The sequence below is a fragment of the Neolamprologus multifasciatus genome, chromosome 2, assembly GCF_963576455.1.
Source record: "Neolamprologus multifasciatus chromosome 2, fNeoMul1.2, whole genome shotgun sequence".
NCBI lineage: Eukaryota > Metazoa > Chordata > Actinopteri > Cichliformes > Cichlidae > Neolamprologus > Neolamprologus multifasciatus.
In genome coordinates, this window is record NC_140440.1 from 15,832,570 (window position 1) to 15,848,519 (window position 15,950).

General features: G+C 40.0%; 1 protein-coding gene across 2 annotated transcripts; it reads left to right on the plus strand.

Moving 5' to 3' along the window:
- The first annotated feature begins 9,542 nt into the window (after positions 1-9,542).
- On the plus strand, positions 9,543-15,327 carry LOC146524143 (uncharacterized). 2 transcript variants are annotated; one of them, XM_085181647.1, is made up of 4 exons: positions 9,543-9,888; positions 12,635-13,613; positions 14,102-14,269; positions 14,658-15,327. In XM_085181647.1, exons 2-4 carry the CDS (start codon positions 12,645-12,647, stop codon positions 14,877-14,879), a joined length of 1,359 nt encoding a protein of 452 aa, XP_085037773.1. In that variant the 5' UTR covers positions 9,543-9,888; positions 12,635-12,644; the 3' UTR covers positions 14,880-15,327. The 2 variants fall into 2 exon arrangements, with proteins under 2 accessions (XP_085037773.1, XP_085037776.1); XM_085181650.1 differs by lacking the exon at positions 9,543-9,888 and adding an exon at positions 12,152-12,542.
- Positions 15,328-15,950: the final 623 nt, after the last annotated feature.

Here is a 15,950-nt window from a genome sequence, read left to right on the forward strand (position 1 = left end):
GCTCAGGGAGGGGCGGCCATCTGCTGCGACCGGTTGGGGTGAGAGAAGGAAGACAGGATAAAGACATGCTGTGGAAGAGAGACAGAGATTAATAACAGATACGATTCAATACAGAGAGGTCTGTTAATACATAGTGAGTGAGAAAGGTGACTGGAAAGGAAAAACTCAATGCATCATGGGAATCCCCCGGCAGCCTACATCTATTGCAGCATAACTAAGGGAGGATTCAGGGTCACCTGGTCCAGCCCTAACTATATGCTTTAGCAAAAAGGAAGGTTTTAAGCCTAATCTTAAAAGTAGAGATAGTGTCTGTCTCCTGAATCCAAACTGGAAGCTGGTTCCACAGAAGAGGGGCCTGAAAACTGAAGGCTCTCCCTCCCATTCTACTTTTAAATACTCTAGGAATTAACGGCGAGAACGGCAATCATTCATCTGCAATGACTGCCAACGACTCATATTGCTGTGGGTTTGGAGTTAACTGATTGTCAGTTCTTGAGTTTCAAGCCTTGGGGACCGTTAAGATGTTTTTTGGCAAATGAGTTTTCTGCTTTTTTCATAACTTCTGTTTATCAAAAAGGAGAATCTTCCAACAATTCAAAGTAAAATTACTTCGACATAAATCAAGTAAAAGAACAAAAAAATTGGATCAAGATCTAAAAACTGCAGAATACAAGCGAGGTGTATTGTTGCTTAGTGACTGTGATTTCCAGTAACATTGCTCCTGGCATTGTGTCTTTTATGCTGGAATGTTGATCATCAGGAAGAATGAACTGAAAACCATACAAAGGCATTTAAACATGCTTTCCTTGAAACTGGACTTTGTGTCTTTTCCTCCCTCAACTAAATATAACCTGAAAGAATTCCATTTTTCTTTCTTTGATGAATAAAATCTCTATGAAAACCTTCAGCATAATTCAAAGGTTCAAGTATGTGGTGCATTTTTAGCTGTTTGGCTACTGTTGTTTAATAGTTCTCTACTGTGGGGGTAAAATGATGATCTAAATGAAACTGAAAATATTAACATTGACTCTGGAATAAATGTACTGAAAATGCTTGTATTGAAAGTGAAACAAAAATAGACAGTGTAAAAAAGATTCATTGAAACTAAACATTGACATTAAAACAAGTCAAGTTATCACAATGACATCTTTCTTTCACGCTGACACTGTTTTTCTTCAGTGCTGCTGTTCTTCCCTTTCAGTTCGCTGTCATTGTTTTGGCGTCTGTAAGGATGTAAGCTATCTGGAGTACTGCACACATAATTTTGTGAACAATACCTCATTAAGAATAATTCAGACTATCATTATTATTTTAGTATTTTTTTATTAGTCCTTCATTTATCCAGGTAAATGGCTGTAGTTGGTTTCAGTACATAAATTCTGGGCTTTGCTATTTGAATCCACAGTTAATGTTTAATGAGGAGGTACTGAAGCACAAGCTTTTTTGTAGTTGCTGTTACTGTCCGTACAGATGTGGCAGGAGACAGAAAACACGCTGCTGTTTGCACATATTTAATAATCAGCTCTGCACAGGAGCTGAAGCAGAGTCCAGCCTGTTGCTCTTACAGTCTAATACTCATAATAAAAGACCAGTAATGGTAGTTAGTTAGTGACTGAGCAGCTTTTGTGTTCTTTAGCCAGGTGCCCTCGCCCCAGAGGGGCAAACCGCACCTAGACCCAGGAGATGTTACCCTTTCCCCTGGGGTGAAGACATGCAGACAACCCCTGCCCCCACAGCAGCAGGGAGGCCCCGCATACCAGACCCCAATTGGACGGCCAACACCTCCTCCCAGCCCCTCTGCCCCGATGGCTAACAGAGAACGGGGAAATGTGAAGACCCCATACCTCCCTCCTCCCGCTCATATGTAGTGTTGGGGCATGTTGTTCTAAAGTGCATTTAAAACACGGGAGGACATGCTGCTCTGCCAGAGAGCAGCAGGTGTCAGCACGGCTCCTCCCGAGAACCCTCAATGTCTACATGCATTTGAAATTGAGAGGTTTTGAGATTTACTTGTCCCATCCTACAACTGCATGTCATGAAAGTTGCATTTAGTCCCATTAACGCCAAACTGAAATAATAATCAAGTGTAACAATGAACATCTTCCCTCTAACAGGAGTGTAAAATGTACATTAGAAAGTTACTGTGATGATTAATAATACTGTGCTGTCTTCTTCTTCTAAGCACTACAAACTGCTTAGAATGAAACACCTACACAAAGTCAGTGACCACTGTCAGTGAATTCATATCAGGACAGCAGTAGAAAAAAATACCTTTTCTTTTTTAAAATAACCTCGTCCTTGACACGTAAACCCAGCTGCCCACGCATACCTAGCAGCACCATCCCTGAAACAGGCACTCACGCACTCCTGTCGGCACCTGCCAGCTTGGATCGTCCCTGAGACATGTCAATTTTTTAAAGGCTATGTGGGATTTATATAACACCCTATTAGTATTCACAATATGCTACACATGCACCTGTGTGACTCCAGTTTGGGGACTGGAATACTTGATATAGCTGACATTTGTTCAGAAAACAAGCAGTGTTATTCTCCTATTGGCACTGCGTGCAGGAGAAGGGAATCCTGATATAGCTGACATTTGTTTTGGTAGCAGAGGGAACTGCTTGGGAGAGGCTCTTTTGATGTTGTATATCAACTGAATACAATGTGAGTTGCAGGCAAAAAGTTCTTCCCATATGAATATTGGCTCATAGAGGCACTGAGTCATCCTGCCAGATAGACACAGTGTTTTAGCAATAGGCAAGAAATTAATACCAAAGTGAAAGCCATATATACTGACATTTTGTATGACCTACTGATGCAGCGACAACTGTTTAATTTTGCTCACATCTGTTTTTGATATTGCTCATCTTATTACAGGAATGCAACATTTCTATTTTGATTTTAATTTATAGAGAAATGAAAATAAATCGATCTCAGTTTGTGTCTACCATCCTCAGCTATTCCTGGAGCTGTAATATTCTTGGTATTACAGTAGTTCAAGAAAAAGCTTGCTATCACAATTTCAGTGATGTACAAATATTACTAATATTACAGAGTTTTTTTTCCCCCATTTCGATGGCTTGAATGGAGACTATTTTGCATCTGTGCCATTAAAAAAAGGTAAATCTTAGTTTAACACCATCATTCTAGTTTGTGCCTCTCAGAGCATATTGGCAAGAAACAGCCAATCACAGTGCTTGAAAATCTTTAAAAAACCCTAATATTACAGAAATAAGATGCATAAAATATGTAGCGAGGCAGCATAGTGGTACTAAAGTTAGCACTGTTGCTTTAGAGCAGTGAATGTCAAGTGGCTGCCCCGCCAGCTTTCCACCCGGCCCCGAGAATATTACTGCATTCAGGACTAGCCTAACGAGGAGGAAAAAGTATCTCTCATTTATCATTTCTTTTATTGTTTCATGTGCTCATGTTACCTACAGTTGTTAGCATGCTCAGATTATGATCTTTAGCAGTAGTGACAGCTTAGTTGCAAATCAGGCACGCAGGAACAGTATTTCCTATGAATACATACTTATTGGGCCGTGCTTCATGAAAGCTGCAGTTTTCTGCATCAACCTTCCACTTAAGGCTCTTCGAGTGCCATTTTTCAGGCTTGAAATTGTTTCAGAAGGCCTTTCTCCTACCAATGTTCTCCACAAACTATGACACTGCAGTGATGGATATCTTGACAGTCTCACAGATATGATTCGTAAAATAGTGCCCTCGCCCTGTAATGGCTTGTTGCAATACAGGTAATGTGCACCTGTTAACACTGACAAAGGCTAAGGAATAATATAAATTTGGAAGGAAAATTATTATAATCGAATAATAATAAATTACCTACAATGCAATCTTAATAGCGTTTGGTCGTCACAGTGTCCGCTCAGAAGAATTCTGACCATTAGAAAAATGCAGTTGATGACCCCGGCCTTAGAGCAAGGACATGTGAGTCTATGTGAGTCTCACTGATCAAACATACAAAACATCCTCTCATCTCGACACAGCTGACAGGCTGGCTATAACAATAACAGCTTGCGATAAGTTACCATTATGCTAGCTAACGTTAGCCTTCTGTTAGTGTGCTAAATATCACACTTTTTCTCTGCTAATAGTCCAAGTCTGACTACATTAGATACACTTCATTCAAAGCTTTAATAACAGCCGCTAACAGCAGCAAAAACAGCAGGGCTGACTCAGCTTCACTGCTAATGGACAGAAGTGGGCTTTACTGCATCATAGCGCCAGACGTAGTTTATACAAAGTTGTACAGCCTCCTCCAAAGTCAAGAACTGTTCACAGTCTACACTGGTCATTTTAAAAAGCTTTAGTGAGCTAGTAAGCAGAGCAGCAAGCGAAAAACAGGAAGTTATTCAGTGTTAAATAATCCCTAAATTATAAGGTAATTTGCTGGCAAATGGGCTCTTAACTAATTATGTCAATTGGGAGCAATACTTTCAGTTTTCAAAGACTTTGAACTGAAGACCATTGCAACTTGTAAATCAGCAAAATTGCCCCAAAACAATACATATTTTAACCTTTATTACAAACTTTATTTTGTCACTTGCTGCGTTAGTCAGCTTTGAGTAATAAAGCAGAAAGCCTTTTTCTTTTTCTGGATGTCTGAAGTTGGAACAAGGAATAAATTAAAAGAAAGTAATTAAGACAACTCGAGCTCCATTAAAAAGCATACCTTTTGTAACTGCTGAGTCACTGCATATTTTACAGTGTAAATTGAACCTTTATTTCTTCTAAAAACTCATTTCCAACCTGGCTTCAAGTAAAACATGGTATTATTTTAAAACATTACAGCTTAAACAACTTCTATTAGTCCCCTGCTGGTATGAAATTGACAAACTGACTGAAGATAATTTATAAAGGATAAATAAACTCAGCATCACACTAATCATTAATATTGCAAATACTTCCTGCCACCATTGAAAAAGTACATCAAAATATATCAATCATGCAGTAATGAGTTGTATAATGGAATAATAGTACAGCCAGCTCCAAATGCAACTCTGTGAAGAACAACTATGTTACAAAGAACAAATGTAATTTTGTTTTATCTGCTCTACATCAGCTCTACCTGTTGTTTAAGACCCACAGCCCGTTACAGATGTGGATATACAGACACTCATGTTCTTCATGCTGTGTGGTCACCTAGTTTGGCCCATGTGTCCTTCCCCTCCTTCACCTAATCACCAAACCTGCTTCCTCAGTGATGACTGGTCTTCCTCTTAGTCTTTGCCTTGTCTGTTTTCCACAGCTTGTTGTGATCATTGCAGACCTTTGTTTGCACTTTTTGGACTTAAAGGGTTTACTTGCATTTAAATCTGTCACGTTACACTGAATGAACATGGGTGTGTTTCTGCATGTTCATTTTTGGGATTTGAATTTGTCCTTAAAGAACCAGAAAATTGGGGACCAAACAAGGGGAACATCACAGAGAGTGCTAAAACTAAAACTCAAATCTAGGAACAAAGAACAGAACTGATACACTAAGGGGAAAAGGGTACAAAAAAATATAAACCCCAAAAGAGCAAGAATCACAGATTTAGATAATGGAATGAAAAAGTGTCTTAAGCTTAAAATCAGTAAATCATTGCACTCTCTGTTTTCTCTCTTTGATGCTCTCCCTCTGTGTAGGCTGGTGGCTGGTGGCTTGGTGGGGATTCCTCCTCCTGGGCCTCCACACCAAAGATGGCATCAGCAGCTGCGGCTTGAGCTCAGCTGAAACAAATGATTCCTGATCCTTAATCACCTGCAGTGGATTTTAGGTGCGATTCATCATATGGTTGTTACTCTAGTAGAGCCAATCAGAGCAGGACTAGAGCTAACTGTAAATACACTGAAAACACTTGAGCCTAAGTCTTGATTCTTGTCCTTGTCTTTAGGTCCTTTCCCGTATGCGTGGCATTGGATTCACTGTCTGTTGCAAATTTGGTAACTCTGCCCGCCTGACAAAGAACAGACTCATTGTGCCAGACTAACCTGGCTCCATGCTTTTAAAAAATAAAAAAAGTTCTCGCCATTATAGCTACCAGCTTAACCCCATGTGACCATCATATACTCACATGTCCAACCACAGGAAGGGGTTGAAGATTCTCCAGTTGGCCCATCTCCTCTCTCCTTCATTCTCAGAATATGTACCTGCTCTCTGCCCTCATCCTAATTTATACCTGACAGGTATTTCCTGCTTGTTCATGTTGTTTTAAGACAAAATCCGTATAACGTGCGATTGCAGTCTGGGACTGTTCAGATCATGACATGGTCTTCACTTTTTGAGTGATGAAGCTTTGCCTCCATGAATTTGTTCATGGAGTTCCTACAACTGACTGCTTACTTTCACGTAACACACATTTACTGTACAACAGCTCTGTGTTGTATCAGGTTTAACAGGCAGTGGGTTTATGGTTCCCATGCTCTGCTCAGTCTTTCCAATCATCAGCCTTCTTTAGTGTTAGTTTGTATAGAAACAGAATGAACCCTTGCAAAACGTCTTTAAAGGATGTGCTTAATGAAACGGTCATTGTGGAGAAGCTTTTGTAAAGTTCCCAAAGCTCTGAGACCCTGAAAGGCAGCTTTTCTGTGTTTGTTCCAGTGCAAAATTAACATTATGGGCAAGTGGATAAACACCAAGGGAAACAATGCTTCAGTTCTGCTGTCTGGTGCGTGACATTATTCTAAATTGTTGGTAGAGTTCCATCAAGAATTAGTTTGCCTCTTATCAATGCCTTGTTCCAATGGAAAGAGCGTATGCATGTTGACATAGCGATAAAAGAAGAGTGAAAGATATGATACAAGTAACAAGAGAGAGGGGAGAAAAAGATAGCAAAAAGACACAAAGACACAGGGCAGAGCTCATCATTATTGGTGTCAGTACAGTCTGATTCATTCTGTTATCTGCCATTATCTTGTTCTGCTAGGAATTCAGACTCATCTGTATTGTCTGCTGTTTGATTACGAACAATGCCGGGGGCCAGTGTAAACACTCGTGCTGCATGCTGATCAGCAGACTGGTTTTTATCCTGCACACTGCTGATTGTTTCATTTGTTGCAATTTTGCTTTTTAAAACTCTCAGTGTACATCGAGGGTAATGGCTGCATTTTATTACACACATCCAGGGTAATTTTCTTCCATTACAGAAGTGAAAACATTTGACAGCTTGACAGACCATAATCAACATAAAACCGAGACAATGCACATTACTGAAAAACACTCACGTATCAGTTTAATCTCCCTGCCAGTCAAAACGCACTAATGTTGACGTTGTTTTGCAAGTCTGATTACCTGATGCCTGTTGTCTTAAAAGCTGCCACTGCTTTAGCTGTACACGTTGACCTTGAGCCATATAAGTTACTCTGATTAGTCATTACATTGCGAGCAGTGTCAGGTAAAGCAGTCACATCTCCATATGAGTCTGTTGTGGCCAGTGCTATCCTCTATGCTGTTGCATGCTGGGACAGCAGGTTGAGGGCTAGTAATGTTGTGGGGATGGAGCTGGACTCCCTCATGGTGGTGTCTGAGAGGTGGATGTTGTCCAAGATAAGGACAATGCTGGATAACCCACCCACTCCATGACGTGCTGGCCAGTCACAGGAGCACGCTCAGTAAGAGACTGAGATTACCAATAATGCACCACTGAATCATTCCTGTACAACTCCTCCATCTAATGCACAGTACACACTGCAACAGTGACCTTTTACACACATCTACGAGGTTCACAGGTTAGAGTTAAATGACAATCATATATATTCCACCCCTGTAATATTTTTGATATTTATAATTGAGTGTTTTGTATTTATTAGTGCTATTCCCTACATTTGTAAACTCTGTAACATATTGTATTATTTAATTAGTTTTGTCTGTTACCGTCTTGGAGCAACTGTAACCCACATCATTTCCTCAGAGATTAATAAAGCCCTCTGATTGATTCTAAACTAATCATTTATTTCTGTTTTGGCGTATACGTTCTTTATCTATTACGCACATTCTGTCATTTGGTGTTGATACCCAACCAGTATCTTCACTTTTGGCCACCAACAAACAATAGTCCCATTTAGAGACCTGCAAATCCCCGGTGCTTTAGCTATGTCCTGTTTGTATTATGGTCACTTGTTTTATGCCTAACTGGTTAGATTTAGCTACTACAAACTACTTTAGGCAAGAACAACCTTGGACAACAACACTGTCCTGCTCAAAAACAAAAACGTTAAGGGTGACAGACTTGTCTCACTAATGCCCAAACCTAGTGAGTCCCGACTTGTTTATACTTCCCTTTCACTATAAAACATAACATATAATGAACATATTCATAAGAACAACAATAATAAAGGAACTTGAGTCACAGTCAACATGCAAAAATAACACGAACAATGTTACCTACTGATGCAACAAATCACATCCATGACCTTTCAATCATGAGTCACACTGAGTGAGTCACCTCTTCAACTCCACCCTGTGAGTCACATTAACATTCATCATGTTATTTATTCAAATCAAATTCAGCTCATGTTGACCCTTTAATACAAACGGGACAGAACGCAGTAAATGTATGAGCTTAGTATGTGTGTGCAGCAGCTGCAACTGTGTGGGCCCCTAAGTGTGTGTAACACAGAGTGCACACAGCTCTACGGAGCTCTTCAGACACAGACCATTTTCAAAAGGTGAGTTATTATCATGATGTATAATGAATAAAATTTGGAAAATCTACTTTAAAAAAGAAAAAAAACCACATATTAGATTTTATATATTTTCCCTTCTTACACTTATTTTATAATTAACAGTGTTTTTGCACAAAAAAGGTGATTCCCAAAAAGACACAAACTTTCCACATGTAGGTATGCTGTGCCAGAAGCTCTTTGAAGGTTTGAAAAAACTGGACCAAAAGGAGACAAACGCAACACTAAACAAAATGTGTCATAAGCAGTGTTGGGTAAGTTACTTTAAAATAGTAACTTAGTTACATTACTAGTTACTTCTATCAAAAGTAACTCAGTTACTTCAAGTTACTCGTTACTTTCAAAGTAACTAGTTACTAGGGAAAGTAACTTTGGTTTTACTCAGAATTCTCTTGTTAATGTGTTGCTTCCGTAACTGGATACCCAGCCAGATTGCCAGTCTTCTAGCTTGCTTACTTGCCACAAGTGCACTGTGCCACCTACACTGTAATCCCTAACAGTTGTTCTAGCTCATAACTAATAAGCTCATAACACTCAAATGTCGTTTTGTAGTTGAGCAAACTATAAAGTATTGAGCTCTGTTGGCTTTTATGCAACTTTAATTGAATAGGGCTCAATATTTTTTAGCTAATTTGTTTGGAACGCTCAAAAAGTTTAAGAAGCATATATTAGTGACGTTCTGGTGGGTGGAGTCTTGTCGCTCCCTCGGGAAAGCTGAGTCAGCCATCTTGAATTTACCTTGATGCGGAGAAGATTTGGCCAGCCCGTGTGGATTAAGAGTCCGCATCTTCAACCCACCACGACCACCACCTTATTTTTTTTCATCAACTGCCCTAAATTTGGTAAGTCTAACGTGTTTTGTTTTGTTTAAATTAATTTCGATAAACATTCTTTTTTATTTTTTACTGGAAATATAGTCGTACTTTGTGCACAGTGAATGTTTGTTATAAATAAATTCGAATCCAAGTAATTGTAATTTTAGAAGTTTTCGAATGTGACAAATACGTAATGTTATTTCAAATTAGTACGGTGTAACGTTTTGGCGGTTTTCCGTGGGGGGCAACATTTCCCATAATGCATTGTATTCTTGCCCGGGAAGTTGACGGTGGCAGTTCTAGCTCCATGCGTTTGAACTTTCTACTAAAACTTTCTACTGTCCGTTTCTACCGGTTGTCATATTCGCCGGTAATGCACGTGCGTATTGTGAGTATACTTATTTCAATAAGTGTCCCTGTTACACAGTCAGTAGTTTACGCTGTTGAGCTATGTGTGTGTGCTAGCATGAAGCGAACAATAATAAACAACATGAGTGTGTTAGCATGATGGTAATTAGGCACATGTTTGTATTTTTTCGTAGTCTCAAATGTGTGGTTGTGAGATAATCTCGAAATCCTTTTAACAGTTTAGAGGGGTATTCCACTAAGCGAGCTCTACAAGTCAAGGCTTGCGGAAAAATGCATCGCCTGATTCAGCCTAACATTACACACTGGTCGAACTCGGTGCTACGAACGAAGTTCAGCTAAATTGTTCGCGCTAATTCGACAAGGCTCAACCAGCCAGACTGAGGCGCCTCCTTGACACCTTTAAGCCAGACCCTATCGATCTTTGCTAGATAAATTGAAATGAAATGAAAATAAAGAGCCGCGTTCTGCTCCCAGGCTAAGAAAGAATCATTGATGCAGACTGTGCGGATCACAAATACTCCCTAACCTGTAATGAGGATTTCAAACCTGTTTGAACTGTGAATTGCTTCACTGACAGTGATATCATGACTCTCTAAGAGAGTCATGATATCACTGTCAGTGAAGCAATTCTAAATGAGGTTGTCAGTACTGTTATGGACTGCAATGTTATTGTCAGTGCCACAGCTAAGGGGAAGCAGTTATCCTCAACCAAGAGAAGGAAAACCTTCATCGAAAATAACTACCCTGTGGTAAAGCCTGTACAGTATCTCCTACAGCCAGGACACACAGCAGTACATGTTCCCATTCTCAAAATGATACAAAAAATCTTCAGTCATACAGATATTCTTGATAAAATTAAAGAAACAAAGGTAGCACAAAACGGTGTCTATGTAAGCCACCAAGATGGTTTGTACTTCAAAGAGAACACATTCTTGTCTTCAGATGAGTTCAAAATAACACTAATTTTGTACATTGATGATTTGGAGATAGCCAATCCACTCGGCACATCGCGCAAAATACACAAAATCTGTTCAGTATACTGGATGCTTGCTGATCTTCCCAGTAAATACCGATCAGCCTTGCATGTGATTCAGCTTGCTGCTTTATGTAAAGTGGCTGACATCCAGACATTTGGGTATGAAAAAGCACTTGGTCCTTTGTTGAGAGACCTCCGTACCCTTGAACAAGATGGGATATTCATTGAGTCTATTGGTAAGGTAGTCCAAGGAACAGTCATGTGTGTGGTGTGTGACAATCTTGCAGCCCATGAGTTGGCAGGCTTTTCAAAGTCTTTTAGAGCACAACACTTTTGCAGGTTCTGCACAGCAACACAAGTTAAACTTCAGACTCATGAAGTTGCAAGCGGCGAGTTCAGTCTTAGGACAAAAGACAGCCATAATAGTGATGTGCATGCCGTAATGCATGGGGTCAGTCGGAGGCAAAATGGTGTTCAGGCAGATTGTGTCCTGAGACAGCAACTGGAGCATTTTCATACTGTCACTGGCTTTCCACCTGATGCCCTCCATGATCTTTTGGAGGGCATTGTGCCCACAGAGCTCGCCCTGTGTATTGGAGAGATGATCCGTCGCAAATACTTCACCCTTGAATATTTGAATGACAGAATTCTGTCATTTCCCTACCAAGGAACAGACAAGCTTGAGAAACCTCATAAAATACCACAGAGCTTTGCTTTAAAGAAAAGCATTGGTGGTAATGGCCATGAAAATGCCACATTGCTTAGACTGCTCCCTTTGATTATTGGAAATGCTGTTCCTGAAGAGGATGGGATATGGACTGTGCTAATGGACTTAAAAGAGGTAGTAGAGTTATCACTGTCCTCAGAATTCACAGAGGAGTCCATCCAGTATTTACAGTCGAAGATCCAAGATCATAGACAGATGCTGAAAGAAGCCTTTCCAGATTTCAAACTCCGTCCTAAGCATCACTACATTGAACACTATCCTGACCTTATATGTCTTTTTGGGCCCCTTGTACACTTGTGGACAATGAGGTTTGAGGGAAAACACAGTTTTTTCAAGAGAGTTGTACACGATACACAAAACTTTAAAAATGTGTTAAAAACACTCGCCGACAGGCATCAGTACATGGTAGCATTTCATCTCAGTGCCTCAGGATTCTTCAGACCTCACCAGCAAGCATCAAATGTCTCCTCTGTACTGGTATCAATGCTTCCAGATGTTGCAAAGACATATGTTAAACAAATAACAGCAAGCAATGTTATTTACAGCACATCAAAGATCTGCATTGATGTAACTGATTATAATGTAGGAATGTTTTTGTCTGTTGGACAAGAGGGAGGACTGCCTAAGTTCTGTAGAATTGAACAGGTTCTCCTGGTTAATAGTAGTGTTGTCTTTCTTTGCCAAAGGCACATATCGCACTACATTGAACACCTGAGATCTTACGAACTTTTCCCAAATAATCTGGCTGTTCACACCCCATCAGAGCTAAATGACAAAACACCTCTCTGTGCTTACAACGTAGATGGAAGATTGCTTTTGACACCAAAACGTTTCATATTATTACATTGAAGATTTGTTGAAGCAGGTTAACAGCTGACTTCAACATTCTCTTGGAGCTGTGCTGGGCAGTGGGTCCATTAATAAACTGCCTCACTCCAGCAGGTGTCCTTCCATACTTCCCATCGTTCAAGTGAGGCTATGGACTTGTGTACATTGTTTGTATCACCTTTACTCTCCATAAAAATTAATGTTTTTTTTTTCCTTTCTTTTTTTCCCCCCTAGGAACCAAAAGATGGCTGCTGCCCAGAAGCATGTGCTGCGTGTGTATGTTGAACGAGACACTGCCCTGAAACTTACTCTACTTGAGCGACCAAAGTCAGTGGAGGAGCTGAAAGAAATAATTCAAGAGAGGTTCAAGCCAAGACTGGATGGGGACTTTAGCCTTCACTATGAGGATCCGGACTTTGATGGTGATCTTTGTCTCCTTGTGGACATCCAGGAGTTACCAGAGAAGGGCACATTAAGAGTTGTCAGACCTGAAAGCGACACCTTCTCTACTGCATCTTCTGACACAGACATACTCCCACATGTACCTGCGATACAGCGCCAGAAGAGTTGGCCTGATGAATTTGTTGTTCCTAGTTTTGGTTATGAAATGGATCATATACTAGAAGAAGGAAATCGAGTTTATGAAGAATCAGGAAAATTGCTGAAGTTAAAGAGATCACAGAAGAGTGAAATCCTTAAAAAAATGGCAGAAACAATCTACAGTTTTAAAGCATACGCACATGACAAGGAATTGGCAATGGCTGCTCAAGCTTTGATTAGAGCTCATCCATGTCTCAGAATGACAGCTGGTGAAGATGGGGCGTTGGGATGGAAACGCCACATGGGGTACAAGCTTGCATCTTACCGTCGCAATCTGGCCAAAGCTGGGGTTGCAGAAGTAGCCATCAACACAGGGAGGCGGAGCCGAAACAACCCCAACAATGATCACCCCCATCAAAACATAAAGAAAGCTCGAAAAGCTGAGGTCAACTACATCACCAACCTACCGAAGGATCAAACCCCAGCCTCTCTGGAAAAAATGAGAGAACAGATCATGCATGAAGTCGAAAAGACTGAGAGAAACTACTTAGTCATAGGCAAGCTCATGGACACAACCTATGCCCTACGTCGCCAAGAAATTGTTGAAGCTGTTGTAGCTCCACGAGTGAGAGACGTCGTGGACAGATGGCCAGCCCTACTTATGGAGTCACAGGTAAAAAAAAATATATATATATATATGTGTATATGTGTATATATATATATATATATATATATATATATATATATATGTGTGTGTGTATATGTGTGTGCATATATATGTCTGTCTGTCTCTTTACTGTTCTCCCAGTTTTTAAAAGTCTAGATTTTCAAACAATTTACCAAAAAGAAAATGGCAGATATAAAATGACAACACATCACTCTGTGACGTCCCCCCCCCCCCCCCCCCCCCCCCCCCCCCCCCCCCCCCCCCCCCCCCCCCCCCCCCCCGCCCCATTCACAGTAAACAAAGTCTCTAGAAGTTTATTTATTTAAATTTCCTTTAGATAACATTACAAAGAATGACGAATAACTTTCTATTTTGGCCTTGGTTCTGATTAGAATTTCTCTGGTTTTGCTAACCTGAGAACTTTTTAAAATACATTCACAATTCTGTTCCTAATTCATCTTTGTTCATTTCTGTGTATTTCTGTTCATGCACAGGTGGTGGCAGAGTTCCACCGAATCAACAATGTTAACCTGCGCACTCAATTCTACAAGGAGCTGGACAGACACACGCCTAGACTCATCACTTTGTTCCGAGACAAGGCCATCAAGACTGGCAAGATTGCAGAGGAGCTAGCAAAGCTCATGAGAATTTATGACATTCAGGTAAATTTTTGATTTCACATGATTCAGAATTACATTAACAGATGGTTTGTACACAGCTGTAAGAAACCATAGTGTCAATTGCTTCAACTGTGCCCCGAGATTAAGTGATTATGCCATGGATACAAGGTTGTCATTTTAGGAGAAGGACATCTTGACAAAATCTATCCTATCAAAATATCAGAAAAAAAATCCAAAATACTGAATTTACCATCTATGGCTAGGGTAGGGTAGGGTTACCCTTCTAGATTGACAAGTTTAGCCCGTTACACAAAAAGTTTGGACACCCATGATCTATAACAATGACAATCAGAACATGGCTATCCAACACTTTGTTTTTACTCTGCATTTGTGTAAATAATATTCTAATAGATATTGTATGTTCATCTAGGGACAGCATGATGTAAATACAAGACGGGCCCTCGTCCTTCGTGCACTTCCTGTGTACCTGCGTGAAGATGCCTCCACGTTATTCAGGACTTGTGATGTAAATGTACTGGCCTCAGCATCAACCCCTTTGCCTAGCTGTTCAGTCGAACATATGACATCACTCAGAACTCAAGGAGAACCAGGGTGTATATCAGGAAGGAGGTTCAACACAGTCCTCATCTGACTTGTTTTCTCCCATATATCAACTATTGTTGAATAAGATTGCAAGAAGATTATTACGCATAAACCACAAAACATGAAAATAGTTGAAAGATTATTAAACAAAAACAAATCCACAGATAAAAACTATCTCCCTTTTAAAATTCAAGTGTTCTATTTTTTTGGAGGTGCCATGTTGTGGTCAGAGAAATGTTTGGTAAATAACAAAAACAAATATCTTGGCATATATTTATTATTGAAAACATTTATTTAAACATATGTTTTGAAACCAAACCCAAAATAAGATTATTGTAATGCATCATGATGTATCGCCATATCAAATTAAATCGTTGACATTATAATCCTAAAAGAAACGTGCGACTTATGAAGATTCACACCTCTAATCAATAGCATGATTTGTGTCCTTGTGGGGCTGAACTCATTCTTGTATTATTTTTGTTTTGCAGTCAGCAGATGGTCACCTCACCTCACTGACACTCCTGTGGTTCTGCTGACAATTGTCACGGATGACACTACTGATTCGGCCCTCTTCAGTCCCGAAAGCATCTGCATTGTCGTTGAGGATGAAATACTTGTGAATGGTCCCACAAATCTGGCTGAGTCATTTCTCCTGCTCTTTGGGTACATCTATGCACTAGACCTACAATACCCAAAGAAACTTGAGCTTACATTCACATTTATCCAGAAGGTTGTGATGTGCCTTGAGGACAACAAACCACTGAAAGGGCATCTACTGACGCTGAAGAATGATTTGTTCAATGAGTGAATCACTCAGAATGGACTACTTGTTGAGCTGAGTATTGAGGAAGCTTTTTATTTTGTTTGTTTTTTTTCCTAATCATTTGGCTTTTCTACCTCACATTTAAGATGAATGACTGTTCAGCTCATGCACTATTCATGTTTAACGTTCTGTTGCCTAATACATAAATGCACTGCCTTGATGTTTGTTCCCTATAAGTACAGCAGTGGAAACCAGTACTGTTTTTTATGTATTTTTAAAAAAGAAAGTGAGCTGCAGCTGTCAAGGTACAGTAAGTGTTAAATGCCTCAATGTTCTAATAGCTGCAATTGCTGT

What these genes read in the sequence shown, in the direction of transcription:
- LOC146524143 (XM_085181647.1), top strand. Translation starts at nt 12,645, where the DNA reads ATGGCTGCTGCCCAGAAGCATGTGCTGCGTGTGTATGTTGAACGAGAC. An exon ending in CCCTACTTATGGAGTCACAG is followed by an intron (nt 13,614 to 14,101) that starts GTAAAAAAAAAT and finishes GTTCATGCACAG; the next exon opens with GTGGTGGCAGAGTTCCACCG. An exon ending in TGAGAATTTATGACATTCAG is followed by an intron (nt 14,270 to 14,657) that starts GTAAATTTTTGA and finishes ATGTTCATCTAG; the next exon opens with GGACAGCATGATGTAAATAC.